Below are 14,641 nucleotides of genomic sequence, written 5' to 3'. Positions count from 1 at the left end.
AGCTAGAAGGTCTTGGGTTTGATTCCCAGGTGGGGTGGTCTGAGTCCTTTCTCTGTGGACTTTGCATGTTCTCCCCGTGTCTGTGTGGGTTTTTTCCAAGAGCTGCGGTTTCCTCCCACAGTCCAAAGACATGCAAGTGAGGTGAACTGAGGAATCTTGTGTAATGAGTAACTATCTGTTCTGTCATGAATGTAACCAAAGTGTGTAAAACATTATGTTAAAATCCTAATAAATAAATAAAGATGTGTATAGAGAATAAATGGATTGTAATTACTATACATAATTAGAAGGTCATGTCAAGTTAGATGACATTACAGAACCTTCTAGAACACCATCATAATTATCTTACTTGATGTATGCTCATTTTTGACTTAAACCCAAAGTGTCTGGATAGAGAATTGCATTTTAATCGCAGAAATAATTAAATCTTAAGAATATGATAGGATACGTGTCCCTAACAAGTAATAATTATGAAATATTAATTCACTTTTGACATACTTGGGCGGCACGTTGGCTCAGTGGGTAGCACAGCTAGAAGGTCCTGGGTTTGATCCCAGGTGGGATGGTTCGGGTCCTTTCTGTGTGGAGTTTGCATGTTCTCCCCGTGTCTGCGTGGGTTTCCTCCGGGAGCTCCGGTTTCCTCCCACAGTCCAAAGACACGCAAGTGAGGTGAATTGGAGATACAAAATTGTCCATGACTGTGTTTGACATTAAACTTGTGAACTGAGGAATCTTGTGTAAGGAGTAACTACCTGTTCTGTCATGAATGTAACCAATGAGTGTAAATAAATATATGTGTATAGAGAATAAATGGATTGTAATTATTATAAATATTTAGAAGGCCATGTCAAGTTAGATGACATTACAGAAGCTTCTAGATCACCAACATCAGTATCTTACTTGATGTATGCTCATTTTTGACTTAAACCCAGAGTGTCTGGACAGAGAATTGCCTTTTAATCGCAGAAATAATTAAATCTCAAGAATATGATAAGATACGTGTGTATAACAATAATTATGAAAAATTAACAAAATTATGGTTCGCTTCACTTTCAACATACTTAAAGGATTTGTGAGTGAAGGCGAAATGAGCCTATCAGCAGGCGGTCTCGTTTAGGCCCGCCCTTTAAGTAAACCGGCCTATCAGAAAGTAGCTAGTCTCACGCTGCTCCGTGATAGGCAGATTCCGCTGTCATTCAACACACCATTCATAAATAAGTCATGGAAGGAGGAAGCGAGGCGAACACGGAGGCTAGATTTCATTTCTGATATGACTGTGCTTACATTTTCTCCTCACTACTTCGGCTGCTGGGGGCCGGGACGCGTCCACCCCGCTTCCGAGACTGCCCATGTCATTTAACAACACTGACTTCCGATCTGTGATCAGTTTTCTGCAGCGATGGCTTGAGCGCTCCATCATCGGATAGTCCGAGTTGCATCAGTAAACAGCGCATCCTCAGAGCCCGCAGTTCATCCTCCATCCAGATCGCTGCGGACTAATGCGCGCTCCTCTCTCCTTCTCCGGCTCATCTGATAGTTCGGTTTGTATTCGCATCCAGCCCTGAAGATCCGCCGTGTCTGTCATGTCCGACATGGCAGCGAAAGACGAGCTTTACGCCAAAGTGACTCCGCGCAGGCAGCGGCAGAGTCGCACGGGGACCCTGAAGCACGGATCCTGCCTGGACGTGCTGCTCAGCATGGGCTTTCCCAGGACCAGGGCGTGAGTACACTGGCCTTACTAATACCTAAACCTCACCCACGATCTTATTCAGCATGTCATGGCAGTTCGGTTATTTTTTTAGTGACTGAATGTTTGGGAGACAAACTGCTGCGTTCAACAAACTTTCAGCAAACACACTCGAGTTTCATCATGTCATTCAAGTTTGTTTTTATTTGGAATTGGCCACATTGTGTGATCTTGATGTGTCCATATAAATAGGGCTAGTTTGGCCGGTGTTCTGTCGATTTATCCTACCCATCGATTTGTCCTACTGAGCATGCGCACATCGGTTTTGACTCGTTGCGGGGAACGCCTATAATTCTGTGCTACCTTTGCCTAATTTATTTGTTCTAGCGGTTAGTAACGTATGGTTTCGTTTTAATTCTTTAAAAAGTTTAAAGTTTAAGTGTATGTAATGCTGTTATTATGTGACTTTAAAAAAAAAAAGCTATATAAAAATATTCAAAGTGCTTAAATGAGCTGTACTTGATTGATTACAGTTAAATAACTGTGTATCTTAATAATGCTGTGTTAACGTTGTATTTAACCACGTTTATACATGCCTTTGGTAATTTTAGATGCGTTTTTCATACATCTAGAAAAGCCAATCATTTTTAAATAACCATCTGCGACCTTAACATTATGACAACACAAAATGTATTAGGTTATTTTTCAGTTTTGTGCTTTATTAGCAGTTCAATATGTACAGTAACGGTTGTTTGAAGTTAAAGTTGAGTTTAAAGTGAATTACTGAATGAATATGTTGAGCATTTATTACGTTTTTTATGTACTCAGTTATTTGTATATGTACAACTATTTTTTGCTGCTCCCCTGTCAGTTTAGTTCTAATTATTTGAGATTAAGATGTTCTTCGGGTTAGAATATTATTTACTACAAAATCAAAATGTACATACATCATACATACATCATACACACATACACATATATATATATATATATATATATATATATACATACTGTATATACATATAATACTCACTACATAGCCAACACTACATATACACACTACATAGCCAAAAGAACTCGCTTGTAGTTCTACAATTACTGACTGTAGTCCATCTGTTTCTCTGCATGCTTTGTTAGCTCCCTTCATGCTGTTGGTCAATGGTCAGAACCCCCACAGAGCAGGTATTATTTAGGTGGTGGATCATTCTCAGCACTGCAGTGACACTGACATGGTGGTGGTGTGAGTGGATCAGAAACAGCAGTGCTGCTGGAGTTTTAAAATACAGTGTCCACTCACTGTCCACTCTATTAGACACTCCTACCTAGTTGGTCCACCTTGTAGATGTAAAGTCAGAGACGATCGCTCATCTATTGCTGCTGTTTGAGTCGGTCATCTTCTAGACCTTCATCAGTGGTCACAGGACACTGCCCACAGGGTGCTGTAGGCTGGATATTTTTGGTTGGTGGACCAATCTCAGTCCAGCAGTGAGGTGTTTAAAAACTCAGCACTGCTGTGTCTGATCCATTCATACCAGCACAACACACACTAACACCATGTCAGTGTCACTGCAGTGCTGAGAATGATCCACCACCTAAATAATACCTGCTCTGTAGTGGTCCTGTAGGGGGTCTGACCACTGAAGAACAGGGTGAAAGCAGGTTAAAAAGTATGTAGAGAAACAGATGAACTACAGTCAGTAATTTTAGAACTACAGAGTGCTTATACATGATAAGTTTTTCAGGATGAACTCAAGTTCATATGCATGTATAAATAGCTGGAGGTAATATTGTTATTGAATATTTTAAACTAGTTAGAATTTTGCTAAACCAGATTTTGCCACTGTCTCCATTAATTAATAGGAATTATAAAGCCAAGTGAACTTCATGACAGCAGGGCTGAGTGGTGATTTAAGACAATGCAGAGGATTACTGCATAAGTTGCTCCATGCTGCAAGACAGAGCTGACAAGAGCATGATTGAAATGATAGATATTTAGAGCAGCTATATTATACAGATATACAGATATATTTTATCTAATTTTACCTTTATTATTAAAAAGTTATTGTGAACATTATTTACTGATTTGTACAGCATTGTTACCTGTTTTACTCAGGTGCAGTGTGACAGTAGATGGGTACATTTTAATGTGCAGAATATAACAAATCACACCCAAAATACATATGTAAAAAATGTAGACACATCCACCAGAGACTCAGGATGTGTTGTTGTTAATAAACTAGTTTAAAAATTACACAATTATTTGAGATGTATGGGCTGTATAGTGGCTCAGTGGGTAGCTTTGTTGATTCACAGCAAGAAGGTCCTGGGCTCCATTTACAGGTGGATTCTTTCTGTGAGAAGTTTGCATGTTCTCCCCATGTGTATGTGGGGTTTTTTTTCCGGGTGCTCTAGTTTTCTCCCACAGTCCAAAGACATGCAAGTGAGGTAAATTGAAGATACAAAACTGTCTCTGACTGTGTTTGATATTAAATGTGTGAACTAATAAATCTTGTGTAATGAGTAACTACCTGCCCTGTCATGAATGTAACCATGATGTTAAAATCCTAATAAATAAATTAAAAATTAAGATAAATGTCTGAGAGACAGGTCAATAAATCAAGTGTGCTACCTATCATTTGTAATAAAATATAAGCCCATCGAGATGTGCTAACACTATTTATAATAAGACATAGATCTATCGAGATGCGCTGTCTATTGTTTATAATAATATACATACCTATCGAGATGTGCTACCTATAGTTTATAATAAGATACATACCTATCGAGATGTCCTACCTATTGTTTATAATAAGATATAGAGCTATCGAGATGTCCTACCTATTGTTTATAATAAGATACATACCTATCGAGATGTCCTACCTATTGTTTATAATAAGATACATACCTATCGAGATGTCCTACCTATTGTTTATAATAAGATACATACCTATCGAGATGTGCTACCTATAGTTTATAATAAGATACATACCTATCGAGATGTCCTACCTATTGTTTATAATAAGATATAGAGCTATCGAGATGTCCTACCTATTGTTTATAATAAGATACATACCTATCGAGATGTCCTACCTATTGTTTATAATAAGATACATACCTATCGAGATGTCCTACCTATTGTTTATAATAAGATACATACCTATCGAGATGTGCTACCTATAGTTTATAATAAGATACATACCTATCGAGATGTCCTACCTATTGTTTATAATAAGATATAGACCTATCGAGATGTGCTACCTATAGTTTATAATAAGATATAGACCTATCGAGATGTCCTACCTATTGTTTATAATAAGATACATACCTATCGAGATGTCCTACCTATTGTTTATAATAAGATATAGAGCTATCGAGATGTCCTACCTATTGTTTATAATAAGATACATACCTATCGAGATGTCCTACCTATTGTTTATAATAAGATATAGAGCTATCGAGATGTCCTACCTATTGTTTATAATAAGATACATACCTATCGAGATGTGCTACCTATAGTTTATAATAAGATACATACCTATCGAGATGTCCTACCTATTGTTTATAATAAGATATAGAGCTATCGAGATGTCCTACCTATTGTTTATAATAAGATACATACCTATCGAGATGTCCTACCTATTGTTTATAATAAGATACATACCTATCGAGATGTCCTACCTATTGTTTATAATAAGATACATACCTATCGAGATGTGCTACCTATAGTTTATAATAAGATACATACCTATCGAGATGTCCTACCTATTGTTTATAATAAGATATAGACCTATCGAGATGTGCTACCTATAGTTTATAATAAGATATAGACCTATCGAGATGTCCTACCTATTGTTTATAATAAGATACATACCTATCGAGATGTCCTACCTATTGTTTATAATAAGATATAGAGCTATCGAGATGTCCTACCTATTGTTTATAATAAGATACATACCTATCGAGATGTCCTACCTATTGTTTATAATAAGATATAGAGCTATCGAGATGTCCTACCTATTGTTTATAATAAGATACATACCTATCGAGATGTGCTACCACTAGTTATAATAAGATACCTATAATTTATAATATGATAGACATAATTTTAATAAGAACAGATCGATAAAACTTAAATATTTACTACAGGAATACATTTCGATAGGGTAGGACAAATCGACAGATAGATCTATAAATCTGCGCTACGGTAGGAAGTTTCGATAGGGTAGGACAAATCGACAGAACACCGGCTGCACACACTGCTACTTGTTTAGATGACCTAAAAGAACTTTGTGCAAAACCAAACTCATAATTTTTGTATAATTATGACCCAGCAGATTTTCTGTCCACTTAAAACCAGTATCTGGTGGACCAGGGCGTGAGTACACTGGCCTTACTAATACCTAAATCTCGCCCATGATCTTATTCAGCATGTCATGGTAGTTTAGGGATTTCAGTTATTTTTTGCAACTGTATTTAGTGACTGAATGTTTGGGAGACAAACTGCTGCGTTCAACAAACTTACAGCAAACACACTCGAGTTTCATCATGTCATTCAAGTTTGTTTTTATTTGGAATTGGCCACATTGTGTGATCTTGATGTGTCCATATAAATAGGGCTAGTTTGGCCGGCTGCACACACTGCTACTTGTTTAGATGACCTAAAAGAACTTTGTGCAAAACCAAACTCATAATTTTTGTATAATTATGACCCAGCAGATTTTCTGTCCACTTAAAACCAGTATCTGGTCCAATTAGCATGGGCTTTTTCCCAGGACCAGGGCGTGAGTACACTGGCCTTACTAATACCTAAACCTCGCCCATGATCGTATTCCCTATGTCATGGCAGTTCGGGATTTCAGTTATTTTTTGCAACTGGTTTTAGTGACTGAATGTTTGGGAGACAAACTCCTGTGTTCAACAAACTTTCAGCAAACACACTCGAGTTTCATCATGTCATTTAATTGGCTAAAGCGTGTGATCTTGATGTGTCCATATAAACAGGGCTAGTCTGACCGACTGCACCCACTGCTACTTGTTTAGATGTCATAAAATACCTTTCTGCAAAACCAAGTAGTAATCTTTGTAATTGTTAATAAACAATTATTCAGTCTCAAAAACCAGTTGCAATAGTTATTGCAGGTCCAATGCATTTTAGGGCCCATGCATGACTCTTTTTTTCCAGGACCAGGGTGTGAGTACACTGGCCTTACTCATACCTAAATCTCGCCCATGATCTTGTTCAGCATGTCACGGCAGTTTCGGGTTTTTAGTTATTTTTTGCAACTGGTTTTTAGTGACTGAATGTTTGGGAAACAAACTGCTGCGTTCAACAAACTTTCAGCAAACACACTCGAGTTTCATCATGTCATTTAAGTTTGTTTTTATTTGGCTACAGCATTTGATGTGTCCATATAAGTAGGTCTAGTTTGGCTGGCTGCACCCATTGCTACTTATTTAGATGATCCAAAAGAACTTTCTGCACCACCAAACTAAAATGTTTTGATATTGTGTGTTTTAACCCAGCAGATTTTCTGTCCACCTAAAACCAGTACCTGGTTCAATTATAGGGCTCATGTATGACCTTTATGCTGCTCAGCATGGGCTTTTTTCCAGGACCAGGGAATGTGTACACTGGCCTTACTACTAATAAAGACTCTTATCAGTCCGGGTTTTAAAAAGTTACTGTACGTGATTGTTTAGTATAGATGCAGTTCAGTTCACATACATGCATTGTTCTATATAGATGCAGTTCCTCTTTTTAACATTAAACATTTCACACATCCAGTCCTGTTTGTGCACAAGTATTCTGCTCTAATTTATTGCAATGGTGAATTATGTTTTCCACAAGTTACACTTTCTTGGATGCAAAGTGCACAATTGTAACACCAACTTCCCAATCTGCAGTCTGTAGGCTAACTTATGCTGATGTTATTTATTATGCATTAGGTCAAATATAGATACAGTCTTTATAATCAATGAGTTTTATCCTTTTGTGAGCTCACAGTAGGTTAGGATTTCATAACTGCAATCTATTTCCTACTGTAGTTTTTTATAGAGTTAAATTTTGATTGTCAGTGTACTTATTTTAGGTCAAATATGCTGAGGGTATCAGTGATGAGCATTTGTAGATTGAAGGTTACAGTTTTCACCTTTAATTTTGTGAGAAATCTGAACACAGGACCAGGGTATAAACAGCCTGTCGTAACTATATTGTAATCTCATTTCTCTTTCATCATTGTCATTATTTTTTTCACAGGCCCGGTCACACCAAAATTTGCGTTGCTTTGCCTTTGCAAAGTGAGCTGGGCCAGAGTGAAACTGGGAGGTTTTAGCCAAAAATGGTGTGCCATTGTGGTTGAGTTAACATTTTAGCTGTGCCTATTTTAGGAATTCATTGTGATCTTGCAGGCTTCATAAATGCAAATTTTATCTGCCTTGCATGCAAGAGTCACAGTTATCAAGTGTGAACAAAAAAATGACAAAAAAAAAAACACTAAATGTACTCGTTTTAGTCCATTTAATTAATCTTCCTGAGTTTGATGATTTATCTTTATCCATGTTTATTTAATTAAAAACTGTAATTGAAACTGTAATATGAAGAGCTTCTGCTGTTTAAATTTTTTTGATCAACTGTCTTTCAGCACAGCCGGGCAGATTTGCCATTTGTTGATGATGCACATTCACAGCTTAAACTTGAACAAATTTGAACTCTGGTTTCTCTAAATTTCAGTTTTTATTCTGTTTTAATTTAAAAGATTTTCACCTCACTTTTACTTGCACAACACTTCTAGTTCTCGGAAATTATTGGACATCTGCTGCATTTTTTTTATCTACCAACACATTTTTCATGATGTTCAGGTCAGAGGGCTATTAGGTTCATTACAAAAGCTTCAGCTTGCATTTCATAAAGTAGTTCATGGTGGATTTTAGGGTTCAGATATGTTTTGGATTATAGTTCTGTCTGGTCATTTTAAGCAGTCTGTGCCAAACATTTACAACACAGAAAAGCTAAAGTATCTTTGCTTAAAGTGGCATATTGCTGTATGGCCAAAAGTATGTGGACTGTGCTCCTAATTATTGCCTTAAGGTATATAAAATGAATAAATGTGGTTCTGTTTACAAAGCAAGGTTTGACAAGTTTGGTGGAATGGAACTCCAATGCATTTAATGCAAGACTGAATGTGAGCCAGACCTCATCCAACAACCAGCTGTTTTAATGCACATAGTTTGAAGTGTGTTGTCCATGTACACCACATGTACAGGTGTACAGCACAACAAAATTCTTTTTTTCGCATATCGGAGCTCGTTTAGAAGTCGTGGTCAGAGCACAGGGTCAGTCATTGAATAGCACCCCTGGAGGTTTGCTCAAAGGCCCAACAGTGGCAGTATGGCAGAACTGGGGTTCAAACTCTCAAACTTATGATTGATAGCCCAAAGCTCTACCCACTAGGCTACCACTGTCTCTAAATTTTACTTGTAAAATAACAAAATAATAAATAAAAAAAACGTTCTTCTGTGTTGCTGAACCTTTTAGCTGAAACATTTCCTGAAACAGCAAAAAATAAACTATCAAACGATCACTTTTATTCACATGAATTAGAGATCAACCCTACTGTTAAAAAGGGCCCCTAAAAAGGTTTTTAAAGATCATTGACCTGTACGTTCCATCCACACATGCACAGCCTGGTTTAAATCTAATTTCTTGGAAAGGAACAAACCTTTGAATTAGTCACTCTCACCATCCTAATTACTCACTTTAGGCAACATGTGCTAAACACTGTTAGACTGTGTGTAATGAGTCAGAATATGGAGAATCTTAATCTTGACCTAAGCAGTAGTTCCATTTTAGCCCACACTAGTTAAAAATACACGTTCAGCCTTTTCAAGACTGTTACTGATCGCTGATTTAGCAAGATCACCTAGATCAGTAATTTTTCGATTTCGATTTTTGGGACTGGCCTGTGATTGCACGTTTCCCTCGTCAGGCGCCCATGCAATCATGCAAGGAAAAAGTGAACATACTAAAACTACGCTTAATGAGGGCTATAGACTGATAAAAAAAATACCTACCCTTATAAACAAATCTTATAATAACTACACTAATGTCAGGAAGGTTTGAGATGGGGTTTAAAAATTAGGGTATCTAGACTCTACATGCTGACCTCACCAAGACGGCAATACTTAGGATTCAGGGACATAACAGACCCAAGCAAGCAGGTAACTGTAGTTAACAATAACATTTACGTGAACATAACAGATAAATATAGTGTGTTACATCCACCATTGGATGGAGGTTGCATTAAAATGAATATTGGAACAATAGGTCAGTCCTAGACGTGCTTCATGTTTATGATCACCGGTGAAGTGAACGTCTGTGTCTCCAGCTAACCGTGAACAACCATTATGTTACTGTCGGTGAGAAGCTACAGACTCATTTATCAAACTCACTGTGCCACACACACACAGTTACCTTGGCTTTATCCAATCATGGGTGATGTTCAGTCAAATCATTATTGTGCTTTCAGATCAATACTGTACTGTTGGTCTTTGGATTATAAGCCCAAATTATGATAAAATTAAGAAAAAATAGTTTCCTGTGCAGAAACAAGAAATGTCTTTTCTCAGTCTGTTGCAACTGTTTTTTGACACATTTATTTATTTTTGTAATTTATATTTTGTTTGCACAAGTCAGGTTCACCAGTACAGTTACTTTTGGATATAGACGTTCATATTTATCAGCATTCATGACAAAATGGGAAAAGAAACAAAAACAAACACAAATAAATGAGTGAATAAAATAAATTTTATTCTTGGTTTTTATTTAAAAAATGTTTTATAGATTTAGTTTCAAAGATGAAGCTGTTTAGTTTGTTGTTTATGCAAAAATAGACTAAATTAGAAAAGTATGTGGATAATCCTCCTATTGCCTACAGGTGTTTAAAATTATATTATATTATTAAAATTGTAAATAATATATAAAGAAATGCTAGTGGTTTAAGATCGTTCTTTATGAAATCAAGTCAAATATATAATGAGATGCTAATAATATATAATAATAATATGCTAGTGGTTTAAGACCATTCTGCAAGTCAACAGGGCTGTAATCAAGCCTGGATGTGTTTAGTCCAATTAAACCCAAATATCAATTCAGTTTGGTTAGTTTGTTGATTGAGTAATTAAAAAGACAAGTATTTTTTTCACACAGGGCCTCCTGGTGTTGCATAACTTTCTATCCATGAATAAGTATATTATTTATATAAAATATGTTTCAAAGATCCATTTAGTTTGTTGATTATGAAAAATCGACTGAACCAGAAATGAAGCAAATTCTTTTTTAATGCCATTTTTATGTATAAAAGTTTCCCCTCAACAGGTGATTTGGGTGAGCAGATGACCCAAATGCTAGATAATATTCATTCACCCTGCTCCTGTCACAAAGCTTTAATAACTTCATCATCAGTCACGAGCAAAGCTTTTTTCATGAACAGAATGTGGAAAAGTTCAGTGGGTTAGTTTATCGCTAGACATCGGCGGGTCACTGCGGAATAAAGTCTGTGTTCTGGACACCATGACGAGAGCGATCACCCGCTCTATCTCGGCCACATACACGTTCAGAGATGCAATCACACAAACAGTGGAAACACTGAGCTTCCTGTAGTCAGGCAGCGGTTACATGAGAAGAGAGAAGACTGAAGGGTTGAGTTCAGGGAGAGTGTGAGTAAGCCTCGGAGTGGAAAATTCACTTCATATAATCACAAAGACTTATTGAATTTTAAAAAATGTAGTTAAAGAAATGCTTTGGTGAAATATATTTTTACCAAAAACCTGCATTATTCCAAATGCAGTCGATTGGTCAGTTGTGTTGGTGTTTAGTTTCGCACTGGACTTACAAGGCTAATGTACTAATAGTGTGGGAGAAAACTGTTAATTTACACTAGAAGTATTAATACATAATCAATTACTACTTAGAACGTGTAGATATATGATCGCCAGTAGTGATATTTTAATATTCTAAAGAATACTGTTACAATAGAATCTTACTAGAAGGTGGTGTACATGGCAAGAAGTGCGTAAATGACATTGTATGATGTCCAAAACCCAGTTGTAGCTGGTTTAGACCAGTTCCAATGTTCTAGCTAGGAAAGCTCTATTAACCGTGGAATCTTCCACTGTCCTACAAGGTCACTGATGGGAGTATAAAGGGTGATTATTTTCTTTCCCTCATATCACATTTACAGAAACCCTTACTCAAGAAAATACAAGAACAGTCCTAAACTTTCTTGCAGCTATAAAAATGAAAAAGAAATTATAAAATTTACTCAAACAATTAAGACAAGAAATAATAAACAGAATAAAACAACAAAGATCATGTCCTATAGGACAGATGTGTTAAACATGGTGTTAACTTAAATAAATAAAAAAATAATTTGCCCTTATGGATTGATAAAATGGCAACTCTATCTATTTTAAATCAAGTTCACAAGACAACTAAGTTCACGTAAATTTAAGGGGTCTGAATACTTTCTGAACCCAAAGTCAGAAGTAGATTAATGCACCGTTTCGTAGTTAAAAGCATTCAGCGTCAGTTCTCGGTAGCATTGATTGGCACAGCGTTTCCCATCAGTGACTTTATTTAGCTGCAGCATTAAAGTTGATGTTGGTTTTATAGAGTGATGATGAGGCTTTGACTCAGCAGCCAATAAATGATGACCCAGCTTCTGTTCTGTGTGAGTCTCTTACCACATGACAATGTGTTTTAGAGGAAGTGGATATGAAAAACGCTAAACTAGAACAGACCTGCTGTATTTAAAAAACATTAAATAAAATATTCAGGCTTCTTAATGGCTCGTTCATTATTCCTCTGATTGTATCCATCAAGATGCGCTTTGTATTTATTTATTTTTTACTATTTTATTTATACATTTTCTTCTATTTTTCTCTCAATTTAGTGTAGTCAGTTAGTCTTCCGCTGATCGAGACCCCGACACTTTGGTGAATTTGTGGGTGAGGCCAGTCGCGAGACCTTCCTCCACTTCTGTACAGGCGCATTGGGATACTATCCAGGGTCCTTACACAGCATCGAAGACCCCACTCCCTTTTTTAGTCCATTTTTTTCCCCTACCCAGCAGACTAGTAGCCAATTTTTATCTGCTGCAGGATGCCAATCGTGCCTGCTAGCGGTACCCAGCCCCTCGACGCGTTCTAGTGGAATATCTCACTGCGCCACTTGGGCGCCCTTATTTTACTTTCAAGCATTGAGTGAGAGGCACCTATTGGTCGTGAATCCATTTGTGTATATGTACGTTTAGTGTGTGCACAGAGCCATTACACAGAGCCGTAATATGCACACCAGACAGTAGGAGTCGCTGTTGTAGTGGCAAAGATTTGACTCCTTATTAGGCTTCTCTTTTCTAGACACAAAACCCAGGCCTGATGGCATTTTATGATCACACATCAAGTCATTAGCAGGTGTTCAGGTGGCTCAGCAGTCCATTATACTACCCCAACACCCATTTAGAGACAGGTTCTGGGGGTATCTTCTCCTAACTGCTGCAACAGTGACCTCTCTGTGGAGAATATCATTACTGGTTGGTGGAAAGAAGAGCCTGATGGCTTCACATGTGTCACACAGGGTGCCTGCTAGTCTGTAGTCCTTATCAAGTTTATTTAACTTGATCCAGCAGTGGATCCAAAGCCACCGTGAAAAAGTGAAAGCTCACCTTGGACAGCATTTATTCATAGAAGCTCATTGCACCCTCCCCTATTAATACTGCACACAACTAGGGGTCATAGGGGTTAGTTTACTTTGTGAGGTGGATTATTATTTATTTATTTATTTAATTAGGATTTTAACGTCATGTTTTACACTTTGGTTACATTCATGACAGAAACGGTAGTTCCTCATTACACAAGATTCATCAGTTCACAAGTTTAATGTCAGATTTGTATCTCCAATTCATCTCATTTAAACGTCTTTGGACTGTGTGAAGACACCGGCGCTCCCGGAGGAAACCCACGCAGACATCTGGAGAACATGCAAAGTCCATACAGAAGGCACCCGGACTGCTCCACCTTGCAATCGAACCCAGGACCTTCTTGCTGTGAGGCGACAGTGCTACCCACCGAGCCACCATGCCGCCCTTGTGAGGTGGAAAAAAAAAAAACCCACCTGGAATGAATCTACACATCAGAAGAAACATATTGCGCTCTATCTCACACTTTTTTATTTTCGTCAGAACGTATCACAGTTCCATATGGGTGAAGATCACTTCTGTTGCATGTTAAAATGACACTTGAAGTGTGAATATGCAAACACACGTCCTCTTGTGATGCCTTACATTTTCATTTCACTTTACCGAATAACTTTAAGTGAATAATTTTTTTAAATAATGAAGCCGTGTGTGATCACGTCATGTGCGATGGGAGTTTCACGTCGGTGGAAAGGAAAGAATCAGTTCATGTATGTATTTTGCACGCACCCTGTCACACATGTGCTTCCCTCCTACGCTGACACTCGAAGCACAGAGCCTGTCCGCTGAGAGGAAGTGGCCTGTTTGAGGAAGTGGTTTGTGACCTTTTAAGTGCGCCGGGGCTGCTGGGACATAAAGGAAGCCATATGTGGTGAGCGCTGAAGCACAGACGTATGGGAGATTACTTTCTTGCTCAGTTATACATATGTGCAGCATTTGGTTTGACGATCATGCCAAGAGAAGATAATATTTAAAGTAACTTTGTGAACTCGTATACATGTTTGTTATTTTATTTTGATCAGGGACATCGTTGTTTGGTGCCACCTGGAAACACTGGGCACAAGAAAGGAATAGTTTGAGGGCGAGCGAATATTCAGCTGCATTTTTGTCATTTAATACGCTTTGAGTGTGTAAATACTTTTTATACATACTAATTACTAGGGTTGCATCGATACCATTTTTTTCCCAACCGAGTACAAGTACA

General features: G+C 37.5%; 1 protein-coding gene across 1 annotated transcript in view; it reads left to right on the top strand.

Annotated features, from left to right (window-relative positions):
- Window positions 1–1,591: 1,591 nt before the first annotated feature.
- Window positions 1,592–14,641, top strand: part of ubash3ba (ubiquitin associated and SH3 domain containing Ba) — a 34,497-nt gene continuing 21,447 nt past the window's right edge. Inside the window, exon 1 of the mRNA XM_062988692.1 lies at window positions 1,592–1,720. Coding sequence (XP_062844762.1) covers window positions 1,593–1,720 — 128 coding nt within the window. The 5' untranslated portion in view covers window position 1,592. The remainder of the gene's footprint in view (window positions 1,721–14,641) is intronic.

The sequence above is a fragment of the Trichomycterus rosablanca genome, chromosome 26 (assembly GCF_030014385.1).
Source record: "Trichomycterus rosablanca isolate fTriRos1 chromosome 26, fTriRos1.hap1, whole genome shotgun sequence".
Lineage (NCBI taxonomy): Eukaryota > Metazoa > Chordata > Actinopteri > Siluriformes > Trichomycteridae > Trichomycterus > Trichomycterus rosablanca.
The sequence above is the reverse complement of the archived record's forward strand: the minus strand, read 5'-3'. Positions and strand labels throughout refer to the sequence as shown.